The sequence below is a fragment of the Liolophura sinensis genome, chromosome 6 (genome assembly GCF_032854445.1).
Source record: "Liolophura sinensis isolate JHLJ2023 chromosome 6, CUHK_Ljap_v2, whole genome shotgun sequence".
NCBI lineage: Eukaryota > Metazoa > Mollusca > Polyplacophora > Chitonida > Chitonidae > Liolophura > Liolophura sinensis.
Window position 1 is genome coordinate 70,585,181 of NC_088300.1, and position 26,480 is coordinate 70,611,660.

General features: G+C 38.4%; 1 protein-coding gene across 2 annotated transcripts; it reads left to right on the top strand.

Moving 5' to 3' along the window:
• Positions 1–619: 619 nt before the first annotated feature.
• LOC135466179 (peroxisomal N(1)-acetyl-spermine/spermidine oxidase-like) lies at positions 620–25,298 on the top strand. 2 transcript variants are annotated; one of them, XM_064743561.1, is made up of 6 exons: positions 620–1,049; positions 9,765–10,676; positions 10,944–10,961; positions 15,528–15,654; positions 20,773–20,887; positions 25,149–25,298. In XM_064743561.1, the coding sequence occupies exons 1-6, from the start codon at positions 854–856 to the stop codon at positions 25,281–25,283; spliced, it is 1,503 nt and encodes a 500-aa protein (XP_064599631.1). In that variant the 5' UTR covers positions 620–853; the 3' UTR covers positions 25,284–25,298. The 2 variants fall into 2 exon arrangements, with proteins under 2 accessions (XP_064599631.1, XP_064599632.1); XM_064743562.1 differs by lacking the exon at positions 10,944–10,961.
• The last annotated feature ends 1,182 nt before the right edge of the window (positions 25,299–26,480 follow it).

A 26,480-nucleotide genomic window follows, 5' to 3' on the forward strand; every position in this document is an offset into this window, starting at 1 on the left:
TCTGTTTCGACGTCAGTGAGGAACTTTCTGTGCATGACTAAAGGAAAAGAAAAGCATTTGGAAATCACACGTACTGTCCCATCCCATTTTGATTTTATGTACAGATGAAAATCTAGTATGAGGCATGTATTCTGCTTAAAGGTTTTTTCTTTAAAAAATCGTCTTATAACTCAGTAACCAGGACAAAAAATATTACTACTCCTACATTTTCTGGGAGAATAGTTTGTTTACAGTTTTTTCAAGACTGGGCTATAACCACACAATAACTGTGCGATTATTTTTAGTCGGGGAATAACCTTCTTTCTCTCCCCTCCTTCTCGAACTCTGAGAACAAGCACTGATGCAGCTGGGGAAGGGGTATCTACACAAAAAACATCTCAGCTGATTATACATATACATCATCCGTGGCCAAATAAGCATGAATAATCTTGTGGACATATGCGGTCGAATTTGCTGGCGTTTGACAGCTGTCGGGGAAATTCGTGTACGTGAATCAGAACTCGCTACCTCCTCCCCCCAAAGAACGAAGTGGTTTCTGCTGCGCGGAAGGGGGCGCTACATTTAGTGACGTCAAGAGTAATGAATACTGGCTTGATGCTTAGCGAGGCGTTCACACAAAGCACAGAGCCATTCTCAGCGAAGAAGTACGATGACCTGAAACGAAGCATCAGCATTCGTGTTGTGGGCTGAGGTGACGGCCAGAGTTACTTGCGAAAACAGTAGTAATTAAGGCGTAATCATTGGAACTGTTCGATCGAGAGTTACTTTCAGTTTTCTCTCGAAATTAGGCCTTGCAGCTACCCCTTCTTGGTGTAAACGGCTCTTGGTTTGTTCATCAGCTGATCGCGGCGAGATGAACGGAATGAAGACAGCCGTGAACCCTGCTAAGGGCGATCGAAGCTTGACTGAAAACCCACAAATTTTAATCATCGGGGCTGGTATCGCTGGTATTTCGTGTGGGGAATACCTTACACGAAATGGTCTTACGAATTTTAAAATTCTGGAAGCCACAGACCGCACGGGTGGTCGAATATGGAGCGTGGAGCTGGGTAGGTATTTTTAACCACTGCCTGGGTGCCTTCCCTTTTCTGTGTTGTTAATACTACAACCGCCTGGGGACCAGCTGTACGGATAACATACATTCAGAAAATGGCTTTCAATCTTTCTGAATGAATGCATCCTGTCTGTTTAACCTTTTACATCAACCTGAAATAATAATGCTTGGGCTTACAGTTACACACTTGGCTCAATGACCAGTTTATATATATATATATATATATATATATATATATATATATGCATACACATGTACTTATTCAGGTAACAGCATTACATGTACATGTAAAGTTACAGAATAATCCTTGGGATAACATGGGATTGGGAGTATTTATGAAATATGAGTGAAATTTGTATGTATAAACGAAAATTTGTGAGATTTTAGGGCCTTGAGAGCAGATTGCGGGCACAATTAGTGGTTGAAATTCTTGTCTTTAAGTTGATAGTGATGCACAAGGTTGCAAGTTCAACCCTAGAATTGAACAGGGAATTTGTGGATTACCCCGCTTTTAACATTTGTTAACAACAACACTCGTGAGCTTGGTCTCTTCTACCAACAAGGTGGACATATCTGTGTGCCATGCAAGGGAAAGTTTTTCAGTAACTTGCCAAAGGTTGTTGGTTTACTGCGGTTTCGACTGCCCATCCAACTTGTATTGTATTTTGTACAAGTGAAGCAGTTTTGAGTATGGTATTAAACAGCAATGAAATAAATAAAATAAATGAACTGGGCCTAGTTGTTCAAAAGTGTATTGGCAGTTAAGCCTGGTATTAACTTTAGTCTGGAGTAAAGTTCCATTAGTTTTGCATTAGGTCAAAACTGGTATTAAGACTCAAGCCTGGCTTAAATTTTAATACCCTGTTGAATAACCAGCCTCTGGCATGTAGTGTCTTAGATTTTCCGGCATTGCCATAAACCCATCAAATACAGTTAACTTTGACAACCGGAACTTAATAAAAACTGTCACTAGATTAATGTATCTTCTTATGACTACCCGTTACCCGTTGTCTTTGTAGAGGGTATGCAACAACAGCTTTTTTGGTGTGCCCCCAGGCTTATGTCTTGAAATTGGCAGAGTAAATCAAGGCAGATGAAACTCTAAACTTGCTGCTTCAGTTCATCTCATCACTCAAGAAAATATTTCAATCACATGTATTTCATGTTTTGTATATACTAGCATCAGATATCTAAATCACCCATAGTACATTCTGTACAGTAAATTCACATTGGACAACATTAAGTACATGACTAACCTTACCTCGTTGAAATCATAGTAATGCCTACCGCATAGAGAATCAATATTGGCCTGTGTACAGATGACACATACATGTAGAAGTCATCAGTGAGCAATAACTTACAAATAGGTTTAGTTTCTAAGGTTATGATAGTTTGTGTGGCCACATGTATTACGGATCATGTACCTTTGTCGTCACTCTGTGAGAACTTATGATATTCTGTATTGGCATTTGATTGTGGATTGGAGCTTGTGCGCTAATAAGAGTAATATTGCTTGTGCAACATGTGTAGTGTCTTGAGCTTAGTGATAGTAACTGAAACCAGGATCTAAACCTTGCTCAATTTGAAACCTCCATATAGATTCATGTTCATTGAAAACAGGATTTGATGATGTCATATGTGTACATGAATGTATCCATACATGTGACTTATCCCTATCATGACGTGTGTGTTTATTTGTGTTTTCTTTTTAAGTGACCTGTACACTGTTGTGTCTGTAATGAAGGCATGGTATTCCCAATCCTGTCTGACATTACTTATATAGGTCAGCATGTCTTCAAAAGAGGTCCTTTAGTTACAGTTGACTGACAGCTGTTATAGTGGGCAAACATCAGATATACACATGTACATGTAGGAGCAGACTCTGTACTCAGAGAAACCTTAATATGTGTTGGTATATAGTAGTTATACTTTTTGATACAGCCGTAAGTATTTGCATGGAGAAACATGCATAGTGGGCAGAAAATCTAGCATCTTCCTGTACATAGGTGAATGGCAGTGGCAACTATACAGTATGTCTTTTCATGTACTAGTATGTGTGTACTTGTAACAGTAAGACCATAATAAAAATTCTCCAAACGAGATTGACTTATTTTTTCTAAAATTTGGGACACCCCATCTGCTCATTTTAGCCATATATATGTAATTCTAGCGGGAATATTGAGTTTCTTTTTCTTGCATGGTTAGACCACCTTATGAACAACCTACTCACATCTTTACTTTTCCAAAAGGCTGGTAAAGAAATGTAATATTCTACTTTCAACTCTACTAATATGTCCCAAATTTTAGAAGAATTAGGGCAACTGGGTTTATAACTGAGTATTTGACAGATTTAGTTACGTGGATCAAGATGTTTGTGAACTATTAAAGTATTATTTTGTAGAATTTCTTTAATAGTTAGAGTGTGTACATCTACATCACACATGTACATTGTTCACGTGCCAGCAGTGATGCTTGTGCATATCTGTGAAGCACAATGTAGTGGTATTTTGAACTTACCTGGTCTTGCTCTCCAGCTGTTAGCTAGACACTATGCTATCTGTGACGGTATCAGGTTTTGAATGACCACGTCAGTCATGTTGGGCCATTAATTGATGCTGCATTACATATTGAAAATGTACTTATTAAGTTCACATGAAGCCAATACAGGTGATGTCTTTTTACCTGCCATAAAGCTTTGCTCAAACTTGTGTCCGTAAAGCAGCAAAACAGGAAATGTCAGTGAGGTAACCCTTGATGTATAAGGTTTTTAGCAGTTTGTCAGTCTAATGTGGATTGCTGCCATTTCCTACGCTGTCGCTGTCACAAGTGCAACAAATTAGAAACTAATTGATATTACTGACCTTTTGGGTAACTTGAATGCATTTTATATTCTTCTTAAAAAAGAGGTCTGTATTTAGAATCATAAGAATTCACATTAGTTGTGTTGTATTTTATAGTCAGGCTTTGTGTGCAGTGTTGCTGGGTAGCCACATAAACATGTGCAGTTGACATGGTGCAGTTGACAGTGTTTGACTGTGTCAAATATCCTCTAGCTCTGAGGGGGAAAACAGCTGCAAGTGTGTGCAGAGGGTCTGCTTGGGCCAGTTGACATCCTCAGGGATTAGGGCGCTATGTTCCACATTCGTGCAACCCAGATGCTTTACAAAATCTCTTAAGACTAAGATTTTTTCGAAGTCTGCCCAGCATTTGACAATAACTTACATATGTACCTTGCTACCTGCCATCTGTTTTTTAAGTGTTCAGAGATACAGTAGTACAGGATGTACAGGTACTGTACATGTACAATTGTAAGTTTAACTGTGAATGCACTTGCTAGTATATTTACATGTGCAGTAGTTGGAGATGATCCCAAATGTTGTATGTACATGTAGTTATTCTGTTGGTTTTGGGAAGTAGTTAATGTAGCTACATGTAGGTTGTGAAACGGTGCTTTCATGAAATATTAAGTTGAAGGATACTTTAGTATATCTTCTATTCTGATAGTTCATATAAAATCTGTTCTAGAGCTCCATGTTCTATAAAAGTACATGAACAGTTGATTCTTCGGTCATTAATTATTGACTCCTGTTGTCAAGGTCTCAGCATGTCTGCTCCCACGTCTTGGCCTTGTAAAGGCCTACCTCTATATGGCTGCACTGGGGGCAGCTGTTGGCTCCATTTAAACCAAATGACAGTGTCAAATATGAGATGAAAAAGAAGCCATGTCCACTTAAATCTTTGTAATGCTGACAATGATTACAGCTAACTGGCTACTGTTCATACATTGGGTAGCCTATAAAGCTGGCTATCACTTGTCATGATTATATTTAGAAGACAGTGGTGTAGGCCTACATGTGACATAAAATAATGATTTCAATGAAGATGTTAAGGAGCCCTGTCTGTTCATGTGGCTTGAGGTGTCTCTTTCCTTCATTCAGGTTAGGCCTTGTTGGATCAATCTGGTAAATTGTTCAGATCTTTGTGTAGTTCTGTCTGATTGTGCCTTGTTGTATCAATCTGGAAAACAGTTCAGATCTTTGTGTAGTTCTTTCTGATTGTGCCTTGTTGGATCAATCTGGAAAATTGTTCAGATCTTCAGTAACTATTGCTGGTTAGGACGTCAGGTATAATATACTGGTTTTGTCACCTGTGTTTCCAGGGCCTAAAATCCAGGCAGCTGTCTTAAGAATGGTATTTACATGTACATGTGTATGGCAAGAGTCTCAACCTTATTTAGGCAGCACATACTGTTGCAGCCTGATGGCTCTAGAAATCATGGGTCTCCTCAGTGGTAAGAAGATAAATCTGAACTTAAGAGACAACAGGTCCTGTGTTCATCAGGTCTCTGGAGAGCAGGTAGTGCTGAAGATTGAGGTACTAACAAGTGTGTAGTAGTAATGTTATACCATGTAAAAATGATTATAAATGGCATATGGTAAGCCCCATTCACACTAGTTTTTCAAAGTGAACTATCATTTGTATGGAATAGAGTTGGTCGTATTCTGATTGGACTGGTCCCAGTTGATGAATTGATATGACCTTGTGAACACGGCTGTATCATAGCAGATTGTATGAATGCAGAAATGATGTTGGTGGTGAATTTATATACAACATTTGTTTGTGTAGCGGGGCTCCAGTGTTTAAAAGTAGAAATATTTGTCCACATATGTCTGACTTTCTTGACTGCAATTTGTGAAACTTTGTACCTTCAAACATGTATTCACTGGAATAGATGTAGTTTTGCGGTGTTAAGATGTGATCTATTCTACTCAGAAAGTGGTACAGGACGTGTATATTTGTAGTAGCGGAGGGATGAAAATAGTAACCAAAATTGTTCTACAGCAGATTGGCAAGATTAGAAAATAAAACATACATGTAGGTTACATATGTATTTATGCCGCAAAGAGAAACACATCGGCTTACTAATGCAGTCTTGGTTACCTGTATCGCGAATGGAACACACATGTAGAGAAGAGTGCTGGTGCAGCACTGCCAGATAAGATAATGTTGTACAGCTGTGTCATCGGCTCATTCATACAGTCTAGCGAATAATTAATAGTGTTTTGATCAATATCGCGGTTACCTTGATTTCATGTACAGTAGTTCTGGCTGTGAACGAGTCGAAGCTAGATTACATGGGCTGCCAGTGGCAAATGTACATGTATAAATATGCTATCCTTGCAAACTGCTTCTATTAAAGAATGGAATCCATGATGCATTGGTGTGTGGTTGATGTGTGTGGAATTTTCTTAGGCCGACTTTAAGTAGTGTAACATACTGCTAGTCTACAAAAACTCACTTTTCATTGTTGACAAAATATATTGTCCCTGAATTTTTCACGACGCTGCAGAAATACCTGTACATGCATAGCGCTGACATGCATACATAGCAGCAGTAGGTGTCCCTGAATTTCGAAGAAGACAGTTGGATAGCATGCATCATGAAGTAATTGTAGATAAGATGATATGGTACTAGATATGCCTGTATCTGTTGCAGGTGATTGTATAGTATATCAAGTCTTGTGTATCCACGTCTTGTGTATCATCAAGTCTTGTGTAATGTAGTGTGGCAGATTGGATAAATGTGAACTTGAGCCCTGACTGATATATGAGGCTGGTTAGAAATAGGTTAGAAATATGCAGTCTCAGTCAGTGTTTCGCATGCAGGTGGGACTGAGAGTGAAAATAAACAATTAGAGCATGGCTATGTGGCACACAGCCACAGGTATATAAACCAGGGCTCAAGCCAAAAGTTCAGTCTGAGATCATATGATCCACAGTCTGACGTCTGAGCTGGCCAGCTTGAACGTGAACTGCGGGGCATATGTATCTTCTTACGAGGAGACAAAAAATCGACTTCCATAAGTGATGCTCTGGAGACATGCATGTGGATGTTCCTGATCAGTGTTACTGTGTGTATAGTACTGTGATTTTATGGACATGCGTAAGTGATGACCCAGTTAGACGTTCAAGTGCCAGTGCACCAAGGAGGTATGACTGCCCCAGAATTATTAAATATACAAACATGTATACATACCCCAGGCCTACCAATCTATAGTCATGTGTCCAAACCTACAGTTTTAGGTCAGCTGCATGAACATGAACCTTTGCTGACGGTGCAGTGAAGGTATTAAAATTTAGATTAATGCACATAAATTTATTCATAATTTTATGAAATTCTCATGTAAAGTTGACTAATGGTGTAACTGTACACATGTGACATTTTATATATCCGTGTGACATTTTATTTAGTTTTAGCAAACGTAGCAAATTTTTTGTGAGCGTAAAATTTTACAGGACGTATGTTAATATGGTTGAATGTGCACACTTTGTTAACTGGATAATTATTTCAATTGTTTATTAATTAATTAATTTCATTAACTAGACTTAAAAACCACTTTAATGCAGTGGAAAACATAAAATTTGAAATCTGTAGGGTTGGTTGAAAATACTCTGTCACATGTACTGTTGATATGCTACATGTATCCGTATGAGCTGGTTTGTGAGAAATTCAAATCAGACTGTGAGAACAGTTTATGATCTTTGTTACGTACATACATACATGTACATGTTAATGTGAAAGTACATGATGTGCCATTGGATATGCTGTAGAATCGTTGGATCAGTACATGTATGTTGCTCTCACCCAGTTATATTTTATCAGAGCAGGTTATCATTATGAGCACTGTGAAGTCCTCATTGCTGGGAGGTTAGCCCAGACCACATGTTTTATTCCTCAGGATTCAGTAAGTTGTTTGACCCTGTGTCAGACATGAAGGGAGTGAACTTGTCCCTTCTGGTACAGCTCATCAGTAGTTCTGACCTTAGGACTCTCACCCTGCTTCACCCCCAGCATGACAACACAGCTCAGAGCATGTGCTTCTGTCTGACAAAGATTTAGATCTGAACGCTTGCTCTTTTGTAAATAAGTTCAAAGATTACCACGGCTATTTTCGGCAACCTAGTTAACAATGTCAACTTTAGGATACTTAAAATAGCCATTGGTGCTCCCTGTGCTTTGAGTTTCAGTAGTGAAAAACTTAGCTTTGTGGCTGATTTGGTGTTTTAAGAGTGTCCTGTTGAGAATAGCATGGTGCACATTGTACTGAAAAAAGTGCTTTAGTGGTTGAAAAGGTTTACAGTACTCCAGTTGGAAAGAAAACAACATATTCTGTGCCACTAAAACATTCCATTAATCAAAAGACAAACACGTCTGTAACCTTTTGTAAAATGGATCAAAATCAGAATTATTGACTTAGAAGACAATCCTTCTGCCTACCCATCCTATGACGTCTCTTTGCTATTGATTTCTTTAAATCAGCCTGTTCATCTACCTTCCATGAGGATTCATTAAATGCAATAATGATGATATGACTGAGGAGCTTTGTGGTTAGGCTGTTGGGAACTGTATGATCCAATGAAGGTCAGTGTCCTGGCTGTTTACAGCTCTGGGGAACTCTCATGAAGACAGTCTTTTGATCTTCACTGATTGGCCCTTAACGAACACTGCATGGTGCTCATAGGTAGAGCAGGAAATGCATACAGGGTAACATTTTCACTTGTTCTTTCTCTGTCTACAAGTGTGTATGTACACACATGTATGTATACAGTGTTCAGCACATTCACATCAATCAGCACAAACAGTGTATCAATCAGCACAAACAGTGGCACTGTATCAAACAGTGTATCAGTCAGCACAAACAGTGACACTGTACGAAACAGTGTATCAATCAGCACAAACAGTGGCACTGTACCAAACAGTGTATCAATTTAGCTTAACTATTTTTTTGGTACTTTCATGCCAGAAAGCCTCAGTGTCAGGCGAATGACGTGTTAGTTTCCATAGTAACCCAGAAAAGTCCTCAGGTCTTCTTGTTTTAATTAAATGCATTCTTTTCAAACTATGAATCAGTCTGTGCTTTTTTGCATGTACTGTATTAAGTATCATATACCGTTGTGTTAACCATCGTCTCATTAGCTTGAGCACTTCTGCTGCATGCTCATTGTCCTTTTGTCATGTAGAATCCCACAGTGTACACGTAGTTTGAGGAGTAAAGAAGAGATCATGACCAAATTAAGTCCACATCTTGCGTCAGTAAGAATGTAGACAAATGTTACAATTGATATACTTTGTCATGTACATGTAATTGTTGAGCCTTGCCCTTTGCTGGCTCATGCACCTGGAGAGTTGATCTCACCTCAGACAGTTTGCCCCTGGAGAGTTAGGCAGCAAGCTTGACTTCAGCTTTCACTTTAAGTAGTTCAACTACTTGTTTAAGGTCTGGATGGAGGGTGTGTGGTATTTTACACTGTGCACTCCAGCTTCTTCCACCCACAGCCTTGACAAATTTCTGCTAATGGTGTTAATACCAATCAATTAAATAATATAATTGATTTTTCAACTAATAGGTAGGGGTAAGGGGCATCAGTTAAATTTGCGCACGAATTCAGTAGTTCTTCTTTGGTTCATTGGTGTTCTAATGGTTTTGTCTTGCCAACAACTACGTATTCCACTCATTGCACTAAAATATTTGCTTGTTTAAATCCATCTCTTATTCTAGACATTGTTCAGGAAGTGAAATATTCTTGAACACCATTCAACTTCATGTACATATACGTAAAGAAATCAGACAAAACTGTACTTACTTGTATTTTGTAAAAAGTTTTACAAAACTGTTTTTTAATTATTTGTTTGTTTCCTATGTTGATAGATAATGAAGGTGGGAAGGCAGAGATGGGTGCCAACTGGATCCATGGTATCGAGAGAAACCCCATTTATAAGATTGCCGATCAGAATCACTTACTGCAGCTGAGGAATGCAGATAAAAGTTTGCGACACAAGGATGTTTTCATCACAGAGGATGGAGAGATGATCAACGACAAAGTCGTCAAGGAAGTGGACTGGGTATACGGCATGACCATCCAGGAATGTGAGGAGTTCTACCAGATGGGCATGCCCACTCCTGGCGAGAACGACAGTGTGGGGGAGTACCTGAGACAGTGTATAGATGAGCAGCTGGAGAAGTACTCCAATGACCAGAGACGCATCCGAGAGCTGATTGTCAATCAGAGGATTTCTCTAGAGTGTTGCGTGTCCGGCTGCAATAGCCTCAACGACCTGTCGCTCAGCGAATACGGCAGCTACGAGGAACTACCAGGCATCCACTACACCATTCCACCCGGCTTTGAAAGTGTCCTGGAAGTGCTGAAGAAAAATATACCTCAGGAAAACATGGTCCTTAACACTCCTGTCAAATGTATCAACTGGAACCAGAACAACAGCACAAACAATAACGAATACGGTGTGTGTGTTGAGTTGGAAAACGGAGAAAAAATGTATGCAAATCATGTTGTGGTGACAGTCTCCGTGGGCGTGCTCAAAGCCAATGCTGCGCATTTTTTTAATCCCCAGTTGCCCATAGAAAAACTCCGCGCCATTGACCATATAGGTTTTGGGGTGGTAAACAAAGTGATGTTGGAATTTGATGAACAAATTGTGGACCCAGATGTCTTTCGTATTGAGCTTTTGTGGGACAAAACCCCAGATGATGATAGTGACCTAGCGTCTTCATGGTTTAAGAAAATTTATTCTTTTGAAGTGGACCATGAACATGTTCTCATAGGTAAGTCTAAATATTACAGCAGATACATGTGCACGTAAGTCAACAGTGGCAGTAGAGTCCTGCAACACAAAAGTCTATCGCTGATTTCATAGATTGTATTCCTATGTAGTTATCAAGATTGGACATACGGTAATTTGGAAGATGAATGGTGGAAACTTTGCATTAATGGCTTGTTACAAATTTCGCACATACCTGGAATTATAATGTACAAAATATATATACAATGTTCATGGACATCTGACTACCTTGGTGATATAATTCCTACAGGGCCCGTTGCTGTAGTTGGTAAGTGCTTGTAGCTGCGAAACATTAGCTGATACTTACAACAGATATCTAGATATACAAATTTATTCACTTATGGCAGTGGTAAACCTATCCTACTTCTCTCTGATCAGGTTTGCTTAAAAGGTTGTGCTTGTTCATTTGTGGCCGTGTGTACGTTTATTGACTATGTTGTGACATTATCATGTACACTGGCGTGGGAATGTATTTATTCATGTCCACCAAATACTCTACTGTTTGTGGAGGAGACTAAAGTAAGCGGGTCTGATAAAGTAACAATAAAGAACTTATCAATGACATTGATTTATTCTCTTTGTACATGTACATGTAAATAGTGGACACATCTACTGGGAATAGACATTCTTTATTTATTGTTATCTTATACTCGTACATTACCTAGCTGAATGAGTGATAAAGGTGCTTTGGGCAGAGTCCACCAGTGCTTGGTCAGTGAGATTACACTGCTCTTGCTGGATAAAGGGGTAAAAGTGCTTTGGATAGAGTCCACCAGTGCTTGGTCAATGAGGCTTTACTGGTACATTACTCTTGCTTGATAAAGGGGTAAAGGTGGTTTGGGTTGTCCACCACTACTTTGTCATTGACATTGCACTGGTACATTGCTTTTGCTGAATGAAGGGATAAAGGTGCTTTGGGTAGAGTCCAACAGTGCTTGGTCAGTGAGGCTTTACTGGTACATTACTCTTGCTTGATGAAGGTGCTTTGGGTTGAGTCCACCACTACTTTGTCATTGACATTGCACTGGTACATCGCTTTTGCTGAATGAAGGGATAAAGGTGCTTTGGGTAAAGTCCAACAGTGCTTGGTCAGTGAGGCTTTACTGGTACATAACTCTTGCTTGATGAAGGGGTAAAGGTGGTTTGGGTTGAGTCCACCACTACTTTGTCATTGACATTGCACTGGTACATTGCTTTTGCTGGATGAAGGAATATTGATGCTTTGCGTAGAGACCATCAGTGCTTGGTCAGTGAGGTCACACTGCTCTTGCTGGATGAAGGGATAAAAGTGCATAGGGTAGAGTCCACCAGTGCTTTGTCAATGAGCTTGTGGATTGATTGCAGTCTAAGCTTTTGTCTGGATATTTGCCAGGTGCACATGTGTGTAGAGAAATGTCCTGTTTTTCCCAGGGTTTTGCCTGTTTTTTTTTTTCCACCCTTAAATATGACAGCTGCTATATAATTAAATCAGGACATCTATTGGCCATGTGTGACTCTGTATTGAGTGTGGCTGTGCAAGTGTGGTTAGTTCACATTATCATGTAAGAGACACATCAACAGTACATGAATGATTGGAGGAACTTTTATCAGTCTTATTGTTACATTGCAATGTCATAATTGGCTTCTTGTACTGAAAAAAACTAACCATCTTTAATAATATGTGTTGTATGATGCCATAGAAACATATGTTACTCTTTTGTTTACCGCAAGCTTCATTATGGTGTTAGAATGGCCCCAGTAAAGGAACATGTTAGGATAAATAGTTGATATGTCCTACTTTGATTTCTGCAAAATGTCAATGAATTAAATGAATATGGTTATTAACTCCTTATGGATTGATCTCATTACTCAGTGCATGTGCTTGTTTTCAGTAATTTATTATACCTGTACATGTATGGATAAAGTTCTGGTTCACTTGCTACATGTTCTGTGGGATAACCACAATACATGGTTATGTGCAATATATGCATGTCCATCTGGAGCTTATCCATTTGTGAGTATCTGGGACTTGTTCACTTGTTGGGTGTGTCTGCAGCTTTATCAAATGTGTAACAGTGAGATGTGTTTTTACAAAATAATCTACCGTAGACACCATGATACATTTAAGGGCCACTGAAGAGGCCCAAATGAATGAAGACGGATGCATTTTACACAAGTAGTAGGGGTATGATTTCTTACAAAGAAGGATACATATACATGTATGTGAAAGTACGTGTACTGTATCAGTCTACTTTTATAGTATACATGTACTTTAGGGACAAGGATACATCATTTATAATGTTTGAATTGTACATGTAGAGTTTTGACTTAATCAGCAGTATATTTTCCAGAAACTTACAGAAATATTCTGATTAAATAAAAGTGCTGACTTCATCAGCTGAGAAAGAAATGGAGCGCTGTGAACATATTTAATCGTCTACAAACGTTCTTGAAGTGAAAAAGTGGGGCAAAGTATTATGTACATGTGTATTACATCAAGCTGAACACCTACAAATTTACATCACTGTGTACATGTGCCCTTGAATTCCATGCATCACATACAGTTTATGTACATGTACATTGTTCTTACTGTAATGTGCGTGTACATTATGTCGTACATTGCACATGCCTGTGCATTTCATGTAGCATTTCTTTACATTTGGCATTGTAGCATATTACGTGCATGTATCCAGATTGTTATGCTGTTCCATCAATGACCCCTCCGAGTCCAGGTGTATTGCTTATAAATTCCTGTACATTATATACTGGAAACTGCAAGTAAAGCTGTTAACTTGCAGTCTGAATCACCACCACGAGATTGTTAACCGCTGCAGTAAACAGTCTACAGTACAGTGCTCGTACATGTATTATTTGTAACGAATGCTTGATTACCACAATGAAAGAGTTGGCTCAATTGCCACTACAAGTCAAAGGCATCACAGCGCTCATTTCCTCAAGGGGGCTCATCATCTTGCCATTAACACGTGATTTTACACCTTTTGCCAGTGATTGGTTACATCTGCTTGGTAATTACATTTGCGTTCCATCATAACTACATGTTAAACACCTAACAACTGTAATGGTAAAACGGGAAACTAACCAGTATTTTTTGCCATTGCTAGCAGTGTCAGTGTTAACATTATTGCCCTGGCTGGAAGTATCTGTACATCATGCAGTAAAGGTACATTTTCGTTTGTACATATAGTCACAGTGTTTGTAAGACCCTCAGGTTTGTAAATTCATTAGCCTTGAATTTTAATTTGATGGGATTATTTTAGACTATTGCTTTGGAGACATTTGTGAAGCCTTCATCTGTGTCCTGATTTATGTGTCAGTTTCAGATTCACAAATGTACATTAGATTTCTATGAAAATGTATATTTGAAATGTTTATTTTACCTGGCTCACCTGGTGAACTACATGAGAAAGAACAACTACATGAAATAAGAACAGTGCTAAGGATGCGTGACAGTTCATAAAGGTCTATAGACATGGATGTTTGCTCTGCCGGAAAAAATATGCGTGTGTATTCTACATTTTGACTGGCTAGCTGTCACTTCAGGATTTTTTTAGTTTTTGGCTCGTAAAAGAGGCTTTAGGAAAACTTAAAATCCGGCTAATTTAAATGAGTGCAAGTCTTTCAGTTGTAGTTTCTACATGTATACATGTACATGCCTAATGTTGATATGTTTAGGTAGATTACATTATTTCTCACATTGTGTATGTGTTCATATGTACATGGTACGTGTACATGTGGATTATGAGTAATCATTTCAAGTAATCTTATTTTTAACGTCTTGAAATTGCCTTAAATTGCACTTTAACATTGTAAAAAGACTTTTTTTTTTAGCGATGTAGTGTTTATCATTCATGGTGGAATAGTCCTAGATCATTAGACCTGTGACCCTTACCATTTGGTACTAGTGTGATGTGAGGAATAATTTCTACATGCAATGTAGTTATGTGTGCCAAAGAAACTCCCACCGCTGGGCAGTTGGCACTCCGTCATGGAATTGTACACATGTATGTCCTGAGTGGAAATCATTTGCAGACGTGAGCTAAGGCTTTCTTTTGTGATCAAGTGAAACGCTGGAAGCTTAACCTGTGCTACTGATGGAATGTGTTAATTATCTCCCCCCTCCTACATGTACTTGTGTGGAGGTGTAGGGAGGGGAACAAATGGCGCTTGCCTTCTTTGCCCGGCCATCAGTTACACTTACGATAACTCAGTCAGACATGTGCCAAATCAAGGATTGGCTGTTTTGTGTTACATTTACAAAGCATGATACAAACTCATCCATAAAAGAAAATGATTTGCACAAATATTGTTGGAATATGTACAGTACAAGGAAGAAGGCAGAAGGAAACAATTTTTTAGTAGACTGTCAGATTAAATGCATAATGTGTAGTTCCTGACGTCTTTCGAAGTACTTTCTTTTATGTACATTTACACGTGTAGAGTATGGCTACAAGGACATGTATGGATATGCTGATAAAAATTGTCAGCATGGAGTCCTGATTTGAACCAACAGACAACTCAACAATTCATATTCAGGAGATAAACAGCAAAGTGTTCCAGACCCTATAGTTTCTTAGTGTTGATGTAGAAGATCAGCCAACAAGGGTAGTGATATTTAAATTTTCTACATGCATGGTACATACATGTATCTTCAAAACTTTTCAACCAGTCTTACATACATTGTGGAGTTTCTTTTCTTTCTTGTACATCTGTGTCTCCCTTTGCCTGTTTGCTTGTATATTAATTATGAAGTTCCTGTGTTTCATCTTATGAATCAAATATCCAAACCATTAGCTTTTGTTCAATCACTCATGATAGTTTGCTCTACTTTTTCTAGGTTGGTTGTCAGGCAGAGAAGCAATGTATATAGAGTCTCTAACAGAAGAGCAGATTGGGAATGACTGTGTGGCAGTACTGAAGAAGTTCCTGAAAAAAGACATTCCAAAACCTAAGCGAGTTATCAGGTAAGAGAATTTTAGACTTTTTTTTACTTTGTGCAGTTTGCTAGGTTTATACATGTACATGCGCACATAGTAACTTTCATCCCAAGCACTTGCATCCTGGATGCTTTGAATTGATGAATATATTAATAGAGTTTCCCATTGTCAGCCCTTGATCAATAGACATGTTAGTTATACAAATGTGTGTACATATGTTTCATGGTATCATAACAATTGGCCTTGATATTTGAGCTGTGCTATCGCACTATCGCACCTTTGTATTCCTTAAACAAAGTCAAGTTGTGCTGATAACACACGTATTACATATTCGATATGAATTCAGGAGAGAAAATCACACTCCCGGTTTTCAGCAAAGGGTGTGATAATCTTGCATCTGTTCAAAACAGAATGACTGATAGCAATAAAATGTATGTGTTGTCGTTTGTAGAACAGAATACTTGAATGTTTAAATGTAGTTTTTCCATTACACAAGTACATTTATTGGTACACATATTGCATTATGATGACTTGATGACTACATGTACAGTATGTGTACCTTACTGTAAAGTACTGGCAGCACTCATCAGCTTAATGCCTTGACCGATTGCCCTTCTTCATTAGGAGATACTATGTATGTGTGACGTAAACACAACGGATACAGATTCCACATGTACATGTAGTCATTGCCAGCCGCTGCTGTATAATTCATCCATGGACACAGCTGAGGCATCATCTCTCTCACACAATTTCACCTCATAACTGGCTTGTCTGAGTGAATAAGCGCATAGTCCACTGGCATCCCAAACCAATGTTAGGGTCTGTGGCATGGAAATGGTGCCTTCAGGGAAATTCCTGACCAAGCCTTAGCAGACAAGTGGTAGAGAGGTTATAGCAGAGCCCTCTCGCTCCTCTTTGGGAGTGCGCCCTTTACACTATGCACAGGAATAGCAGCAGCCACAGGGACACCTCCATTAGACACATATAGGTACATGTACACTGTACAGGCATGTGGATCTAGCATGGCACCACTTCCCACTCCCCAAACCCTGCTCAGCACGCATGTACATGGCCTCAGACAGTTTCATTTGTGCAGGGTGTACATGTATGATAGTTGCAAAGACATTCTGACTGCACATAAAGTTCACCATTCATCACATGAACAGACAAGTATGTGTTCCTTTTGGCTGTGGCAGACAATATCTATTGGCAAATTTTAAAAATGTCAGAATCTGAAATGCTAATGGAATTTATCAGTATGTAAGTTTGATTTCCGACACTGGAACTACCTTTTTGAGGCCAGTGAAAATACTGGCTCAAGTGAGAATTGAACTCATTATTAGCCCCACTTCTCCTCCAACTGAACTACCAAATTACGACAGATGGAAATGGCTCACATCTTAGACTTGAGCCCACTTACATTGCCATTTGGCTTGGTGAATCAGTTGGTAGGTCAATAGGGCTTGACACCTTTTTGTGAGTTTGCGTCTCTCTAGAGCCACTAGTTTCACTAGTCTTCGGGCAGTTGTTTTATTGTCGTAAATCAAATATAATTCCATGATGAAAATCGCAGCTCCTAAATGGAATTACAGTCAAGTCTCCATACAATATACATGTATGTTGCGGGAAACTGGGGGATTTTTTTTTCTTCATGAGAAGGGCACTTTGAAAGAAGGGCAACATCCAATTAGTAATGGTAGGATTAGTCACTGATAAATGAAGCCCTGGATTCAGTCAGTTCTGCTAATGAAGTCAAGGATGCAAACACCTCCAGCCCTAAAATGGTGGGGATTGGGAAATCTGGATTGGATTTAAACATGCAGGAGTGATTGAAGAGATCTTGTCCTCTTCAGTTCATACTGGATGTTGATGTATGCTGATTTTTCAGTGTCAAAATGCCCTCTTCACTCCGATACGTGCCTTGTGAAATGACTTGATATGATTCTTCAGTTTAAAAGTTAAACATTAACGCAGTTAAATATCAGAAATTGTTGAAGACAGACCTTAGCATTCAATTTCATTTGAATAAACTGTAACGATATATTTCTGGAGACAAGTCATGTGTATGTCATTGTGGTTTCATTGGTATGGGAAAGTTGGTGTTAATTGTTGAACATTATTGAATATTCATGCAGTCAAATGTTCATGTCCTGTTAGATGATAAAAAGGTCTTTGCTAAAATACATGTCCTGATACCTACTGGTGCACTAGGGAGTTTTGAGCCAACATGTATTTCCATATCCATAAAGCCAACTGGTAATATTCTACAGGTGCTGTGTAAAAGTATGTAATGTCATTGGGTGGTCGTTTGTCTTGTGGAAGGCCGTTAACCCCAAGCATTCATTTATTCAGTCTTTCTTGCAGAAGGTTGAGTAAAAACATAACAGAAAATTAGGTGTAGGTTTTTTGTCTGTTAATAAAGAGATATATGTTTGCTTATGTCACAGATAACTTTCTTTTGAGAAAATCATTTTTAAAAGCTAGATAAAAAGTGTATTATGAGACAGCTTTAATGTATAGGCTGACATTTAGAGAAGAATGCTGTACAGTTTGTATGTTAAGTGTCATGTAAATCTGACTATCTAGGAAGGGCTGTATGCTCAGCAGTACATGTACACATAGACCTATGTCTACATCAGAACCAATTAGATTTCAGAGGCCGATTCCACATAGCCATTTCTAACTTAAGTCAAAATTTAAAATCTTTCCATAATGCTCTGTTTTTGGTATTGAAAGTTGAAATTTGGATATTTGTGGTTTAAGATTTCACTGATAAGGTGGACAAAGTTTTACCTTATAAAACCAAAAAGTAAGCTTTAAGGTAATAGTTCGAATTTTTGCTTAAGTTAGAAATGTTTCTGTGGAATCAGTCCTGGGATATGAATGTACCTGGTTACATTTCCTAATTATATGGCTTACAAATAGGTATTTATGGGACCAGCTAGCTACTAAGTTTCAAATGTATATTTAATACACTCTTCATTTGGGTGAAGCTACATGTACAAATATGTATGGTGTTGTCAGTGTATGCTAGTATTTTCATTGGTTGTCCAGTCTTCATGTTTTATTTTCCTGTTGATCATGTCTATGTTTAACAAGTACAATGTATAAAATTAATTACTGACTACAGTATAATTATCTGGTGATACACTTTCTGTTTTCAATACAGATGCATGTACATGTATCTCCATCACTCAAAGCCATCTGATATACCAGTAACCATGTGATTCTCATACATTTGTATGGGGAATTACATACATGAGGAATTGTCAGCTGGAGAGAAGTGATATTCAGTGAGGGCACAGCCCAAGTTGAATATCACTCGTCGAGAGCTGACATTGGATATTGCCTAGCATTCCTTGGGAGCGTGATCGTTGTACGTCATGTTTTGCGAAATATCTTGTGACTGTCTCTCGACGAGTGGAAATAAGAGCCATTTTTGTCTACTATATGACTTTAAGAGATATGCCAAATTTTTTTAATTCAAGACAGTTCTTTGTGTTGAATTTAAACATGTTCTTGTGATGCGAACAAGACTGTTGCCAAGTATTACCTGTAACCAATGTAGTTTTATCTCCAACTTTAAAATCAACATAAAAATGTATATAAATTGCACTGAAAGTTTGCTCTTTCATATGCAACAAGGTTGAGGAATTAGGGTACTTTAAAATGAGGGATAAAGGGCTAAAAATATGTGATGATAGTGTCAAATAAGGTAATATATAAATTGTGTAATATGTTTAAAGGAAACTTCACTATTTTATGAATCTGGCTCTTCCTCTAGTTAAGGGAAACATTATTGATATTCTGCGAATAGATGCAGAGTTCTGTTTATACTAATACTTGTAGTGCCCATGTACTTCCTGTTTACTCTTCAATATCATGCATGTGTGGGGCTTGCAGATGTAATTTCAGAAAAATAAACGGTTCACTGATAGCAATAATCCTGCACTTAGATGTTTCATGGAAAAGCATTATGTAAACCTTCATGTACATACAAAAATAGAGTTTATCAATTTTAGTTCTTTATTATCTGAAATGGGTTCGATCAGATTTTAAAGGCTATTTAGGCATTACAGCATACCTGATATTTAAAATGTTAGTTTTTTATTTTGGTGTAATTATTTAGGTCATTGTTAGGTTGACTGGAAAAATACCCGCCTGTTGTGTCCAACATGAAGGTGATTTTTTGTATATGTTTACTTTAGCTTTACTTAAGTGAATACAGTGTGTAGGAGTATTGTTGGGAACTTCCTGTCTAACAGACATTGCAATAGCCATTACCCTCTTTAAGTAAAGTAGTGCATTCCAATTGCAAACCATGGGTCTTATTAACTGGTCTGTACTTAACAGGGCTTTACAGATTATATTACCTGTATTATAAAATGGATGAATGTCTAAACAGGTCAGCAGTAGTAAATGTATTTCCCGTGTCTTTCAGGGCGAGAGTTAGGGTTAAAGGTGCTAGTACAGATTATCAGTGGGTATTTGTCAGAGCTTTATAGGCTGTGGTGTTTGACATTGAGGGGTTCATCCTGTGGGTCGTTCACACTGCCTCTGCCAGTGAACTGATGGTATGTTGACATAAGGGTCACCTGTCATATTCAGTCTTTACAACTTGTGTAGTAAGGAAAGTTCACAAGGGGAATGCCCGGCCTGATCACACAAGTGATATACACCTACATGTATATGTCCTGTTGACTTCTCTGTCAACATTTTGGTCCAATTATTTTACACTTGACTCACATCAAATATCATGTAAATACTTGTAACACCTCTCTCTCCATATACTACTTTTTCTGTGGTTTTAAATGAAGTGTCTGATGTACATGTTGTTTGTTTTGTGCAACTGTCATATTTTGCTTAACTTTGATATAATTGTTATCAGAATTCTGGGAAGAAAGGCTGTCATATGTAGATATCTGTAATTGTTAATCCACAAAGTACATGAGTATTTGTATTTTAGAAGCTCAAGGCAGTATTTGAAAGATCAAATACATTTGCTCTGTGCGTGTCAGTCATGGATTTGGTACACCGAGTCATACCAAAATGCCGATCTGAGCAATTTACATCTGTGTTGTCAGTTTAAATAAGCATATAATCCTATATTTTTGTTTTAATGTGGTTTGTGTTGTGTTGTTGCAGAACCACCTGGGGCAGTAACCAGTACACGCGAGGGGCATACAGCTATGTGGCAGTAGGGGGCACAGCCCAGGAAATGGAGACTTTAGGGGAGCCTCTCATTGCAGACAATGGCAAGGTATGTATGCAAAAATTGAAAATAAAAAGTGTGCTTTCTCAGAACTCTGAGACAAAGCAGTATATGACACTATGGATTTGCTATCACATCATCCCTGACACACAAAGCGGTCATGTGATATATTGGACCTGAAGGCCTGTCTGATCACATGGTGCGGCTTGGGTAGAAGAATTCATGGCTCGGGGAGCGAAGAAGAAAAAATTGCCCTTATGCAAAACCTAGGAATACTCAGTCAACCGAGAGAGAGAGAGAGTTCACTTTACATTTATTAATCAACTTTTTCACATACATACATGTATAAATCAGGGATAGTTGAATGCATTTAAGGTACTTTAACTAATTTGATTGCAGGGGTGACACTACATGGAGTGGGGCTACATGTACTTTCAAGGATTTACTATTACACGTTCTTCTTAATATACATGTACACTGTGTTTAACTTGTGAAAAGGCCTGAAAGTTATTATCAATTGGGACATCCTTGAGTCAGTTGTTGGGTTCTAGATAGGGTAGGAATCACATTGTAGGAGCTCACACAAATCATTATGATAAAACACTATTGACCTCAAAATGGTCTACTCTGGCTCAGAATATTTTTAGGTCTTGCTTTGAGAATGCCACAAAGTTTTTGGGCTTAGAATATTTTTGAGTATTGTTTTGAGAATGCCATAAATCTATACATCGAAACAGACATTCGTATACCAGCTGTAAACCAAAATTTCGGTTCAAAACTCATTAAGGCAAAATTCAGGTTTAAAACAAGCAGTTTAATTACTTGGGTACATGTACATGGAACAGTATCTGACAGACAGTGTCTTGTCTCCTAGAAGTTCTCCTCTCATGGTTTGAGTGTTCCAATAGGCCAGTTGTCTTGCGCATTAGATGTACATGCAAAGTGAAAAGACCTATCCTGTGTGTGAGGGGAAAGTACATAACATGCTGATATTTGTCACTGCTGGCAATGCTAGCTTTATTCACAATGACATATTTAAATCCAGTGCTTCTGAACACATTTGTATATATGTTTCTGTAGTTAAGGGTCAGAATTGTCGTCTGTTTAGTCTGTCTAATTTTCCTATACTTTAAACTGTCTATGATACAAACTGCTTTGACTGTGGTCTGGACACTGCCGAGTGCTCTATTGACCAGTTTCCTGTTCATATTGTTAAAGTACAGTCTATACCTTCTGCACACAACACCTGCATTCTCTGAACAAACCCCATTCACCATTGTGTAGTAAAGTTGTAGCATAAGCGGAAGAATAGTGTTGTTTATACCAAATGGTTTAGGCTCAATTTGAGACTTAAAACAGGAAGAATTATTTTTGTGGAGTTTAGATGTTTTTCAAAGCAGGAAATACAGTATGTTGTGCTAGTTTGCTTGTGATATTGCATTTGATCAAATATTTGGTCATATTTTATGAACAAGATTTCAGAATTTTTGTGTCTGGACTTTTGTATCAAGAATTACATCAGAGCTTCCATTGGCACACGATACCCAGTGATCTGGTGACCAGGCAGTACATTACACTTTACAAACTGGAGTGTGTATAAAGAACGCGGTCGTGTGCTTCTAGTCCTTGATATGTAGTATAAATTTCACATCATATTAGTAGTCTTCAGTGAATTTCAGCCAAAGCAGCCTCAGAGTATGTTTGACATTGAGGCTCTCGCATTTCATTCTATCCAATATGATGGTGCTTTGTGTATTTTGGGTCTAGACTGATTATTGTGTAAAATCTGTATTGTTATGAAATGTTCAACCTGTACTACATGTTTTATCGTCTTTTGTGGCATAATTCCTGATTGGGGCCTCCGTGGCTCAGTTGATTAGTGCGCTAGTGCAACGTAATGACCCAGGAGCCTCTCATGCGGTCGATGTGAGTTCAAGTCCCGCTCAGGCTGGCTTCCTGGGTTTTCCCCCGGGTTCTGCCCGGTTTCGTTCCACCATAATGCTGGCCGCCGTCGTTTAAGTGAAATATTCTTGAGTACAGCGTAAAACACCAATGAAATAAATAAATAAATAAATCATTCCTGATTATATTGTGACCTCATCGCTATCTGTTGGGAAAGAATAAAACATGTTAATAAAATGTTGTCAAAAGTCCAAAGTGATGCCATTGTTGGGTGGAAAAGGAAGCCCATTATATGTGCACTTTTTGAAATAACTGACATATTTATTTAAGGAAGACTTGTATACATCTCTTACATCTCATACATCTCTTACATTGTATACATCTCTTACATTGTGTATGCTCTGTGTTAATTGCAGTTATGTCATTGTGGTGATGACGTGGTATGAGGTACAATGTACATGTACATGTATATAGTGTGCCTGTAGATAAGGAGAATTTCACATGAGGCCTGCGGACATTGTTATCAGACAGGGGTGAACAAGATTTCCTGGTGAGACTGGCCGGATCTGTCCCTGTCTGGTACTGAGTGTTTGACCACTTCCTTGATTGAAACAATCATTGCTCTCACAATATGTGAATTACAAGTGCGGGGCAAAACTAGATAAGCTGAAGTATTGTACCACTCCAAACAGTACCCATTTGCAGGCTTCGTCTATTTAGACGAGAGAATGCTTATTATGTAGTATTCATTACATATAAATAATCAGTTTATGTTTGTCAAATCTTACAAATTTAAGAACATGCACTGGTACCAGTTAGTTAAGTTATTGTCTTAAAGATGATGCAAAGGTTAAAGTCACAGTCCCTAAAGGTTTGTCATAGAACTTGAGGATTACCTAATGGAGGCAGTAAGTGTGGAAAACACACAGGTGTGGTGGCTGGCTGATAAATATTGTGGGTCATTGTGGTTTGTGTAGGGGCAGTATCTGGGGTTTGTGCACCACCAGTATCTGTTGGCTGGCAGTCATGAGCACTGTCAGTTAGTCACTGACAGCTGATGGATTAGACTTTTTCAGGCACATGAACATTTGACCTGACATTCAAGCACATCTTGTCTCTTTGGCTAAAATGATGAAAGGAGCAGAATTTTACAGAAAGGAATATCAGCATTTAAATGAAACTATGAAAATATATATGTGGGATTTAATACAAAATGGCTAATAAAACTGGTAAGGTGTGCTATTAGTTGTATTTCTATGGGGAGAGGTTGCAGACAGCTAGCTCCTCATCAAGCTGCAGTCTGCCCATCTCTGCTTTCTCTTCCCACATCTACAACCTATTGGTGATAACTGGCCTGATTTAGAAAACCCAGAGAACTGGGTTAAACCAGCTGGGTACTATTCCACCAGGCCTCATTTCCACATACAGTCAATACAGTTAACCTAGATCTACCACCACACTTTCCACCAATAGACACTTTACCATAACACATCCTAGCTGATGTCATTCCAGTGCTTCACAAAGATGTAAACAACGAAATATCCAGTATGTACACAATTACCATGGAAACACGCTGTTGATGTGGAGGTGAAATGAGAGGCGGTTCAGGATGATTGAACATATGCGTACTTGTTACAGTTCAAGTAGCCTACACATGTACGAGTACATGTAGACATTGTGCCGTGAATAGGTTAACTAATGTAGTGCCTCGGAAGTTTTTGTTTACTTTCTATTGCCTATAAGTTATTGACGTTTTGCGGAGGCTGGTGCTTGTACGTGATGTACATAAAAATTTTCTTGCCATAATACATACCCTGGGGTAAAAATCTGCTCTATCCTGACATGGCTGCTCTCTTGTAATTCATTATTCATGTGCTGTTCCTTTTTTTTTCTTTTTCTTGTGTGTGTTTTTTATTCATTTATTCAATTTGGTAAGTCTGGTCTTCTTCATATTTTCACTACGTGGTAAATGTATGCAAAGTTATATCGAAAGATGTGAAATGTGCATGCGTGTTGATGTAATTCATGTATGAATTTAGACGCAATGAACTCGACGTCTTTGTTGTTATGACACTGTATGATGTCTGGTCTTGTGGCTCAAAATCTGAGATATAAAGCCAGTTTATAAAGCATGCAGATACAAAGAGGAATTGAGCATTCATTTTATTGGTTTTGGGCCTGTTTTGTTATCATTAGAATACCTGTGAGGCATATGTAGAGACCCATCCTGATATATTCAACCCTTTCATAAGGTGAAGATCATTTTGTAAGGGTTTGTGCATCATTGCAATGGATGAATGGTGTGTGATGTCAAACCCACTTACATATGTACCTTGTATGACATTTAGTTCTTTAAAACCACCATGCCTTTCATACACACACTCTATGTTTGTTTCTTTGTTTGTAGGCCCAGGTATTATTCGCTGGGGAGGCCACTCACAAGAGCTTCTACTCCACTACCCATGGTGCACTACTGACTGGACAGAGAGAAGCACAGCGCATTATTGACATCTATTCAGAGGCTGCACCCATTTCATCATGATGACCACCCCCCCCCCCCCCCCTCCCCGGCTCTGTGAGGGGCACCACCTGTGAGGCTGTGAGGGGTGTGTCTGTATTACCTGTGCCTGATAGCCTTGGTCCATCATATAAATATCACTGTACTCTGGTTCACAGCTTAAAGCCCTCAAATGCTGAATACTAGGTATTAAGCAGGGTAGGAAAGAGCCTTGTCTCCTCTCCCAGCACAACATACATAACTAAGTTGGTCAGAAGATTTTGATGTTAGTGCAGGTGGAGCAGGTATAAAGCATTTGTTCTGTTTGACATTGCCAAATCTCTCTAACATGTATTTGGTTTGTAACACTCCCATCCTATAGGCATTGCTGTACCTAACCCGCCATATGCAATGGGACATTCTATTGGTGGATTTGACTTGGTAACCTATTCTTAAATTGTAATGAATATCAAAGAAAACATGTATTGGTTTTCCACCAGAAAATCAGGTAGTATGAGCTGTAAATTGTTCTCTGCTAAATGGGAAATTCCCTCAGAATTTTATACATGTTCAACAGATGAAAATCACAGTGTTAATATTTATCTATTGTTTTTAACAAAAGTGACTGTATCATCTTTAGAGGGACTACATATATTTTAACCCTGAAATATTCAGGTTGAAGTTACACTAGGTAGTACACTTCATCTGACCACAGTTTAGAAACAGTAAGATTGTAATTATGTTATACTACATGCATTTGCTTATCAGTTGTTTCAGGTCATTGGATAATTCCATGTTCAAGTTAGTTTTATGAGAAAAGATTTTATCCTCTTCTGTTATAGAGACTGCCATGTTGTTTTTTTTGTTGTTGTTCTTGTTGTGCATGTATGTGATTAAGATATAACTATGCTGTAGAGGTTGGTACCAATGGTAAATTTGTTTTTATATTGTGTGAGGCCACTGCCAGTGATGAAAAGATTTTCAACATTAAGCTCTAAAACTTAGGTAATTTCTTACGGACACAATGTGTCCTCGTTGCCTTCGTTCTTAAATAAAGAGAATAATCATGAACATATATGTTTATGTTTACATAGTATTGAAATCTGAAATTGATAAGGGAGAAGGTAGTCGAGACAAGTTTGCATCTCATTATGATTTTGATTAGCTCCATCATGTTGATTCATTAAAGCAGGTATAAAGTATGGTGTAACATGTTGCTTAGCTTTTCAGTCAATTTTAACA

Bases quoted from the DNA above. Each gene is read 5' to 3' on its own strand.
- LOC135466179 (XM_064743561.1), top strand. From the start codon at position 854: ATGAACGGAATGAAGACAGCCGTGAACCCTGCTAAGGGCGATCGAAGC. The intron at 1,050-9,764 runs GTAGGTATTTTT...CTATGTTGATAG, and splicing joins AATATGGAGCGTGGAGCTGG to ATAATGAAGGTGGGAAGGCA. The intron at 20,888-25,148 runs GTATGTATGCAA...CTTTGTTTGTAG, and splicing joins TCATTGCAGACAATGGCAAG to GCCCAGGTATTATTCGCTGG.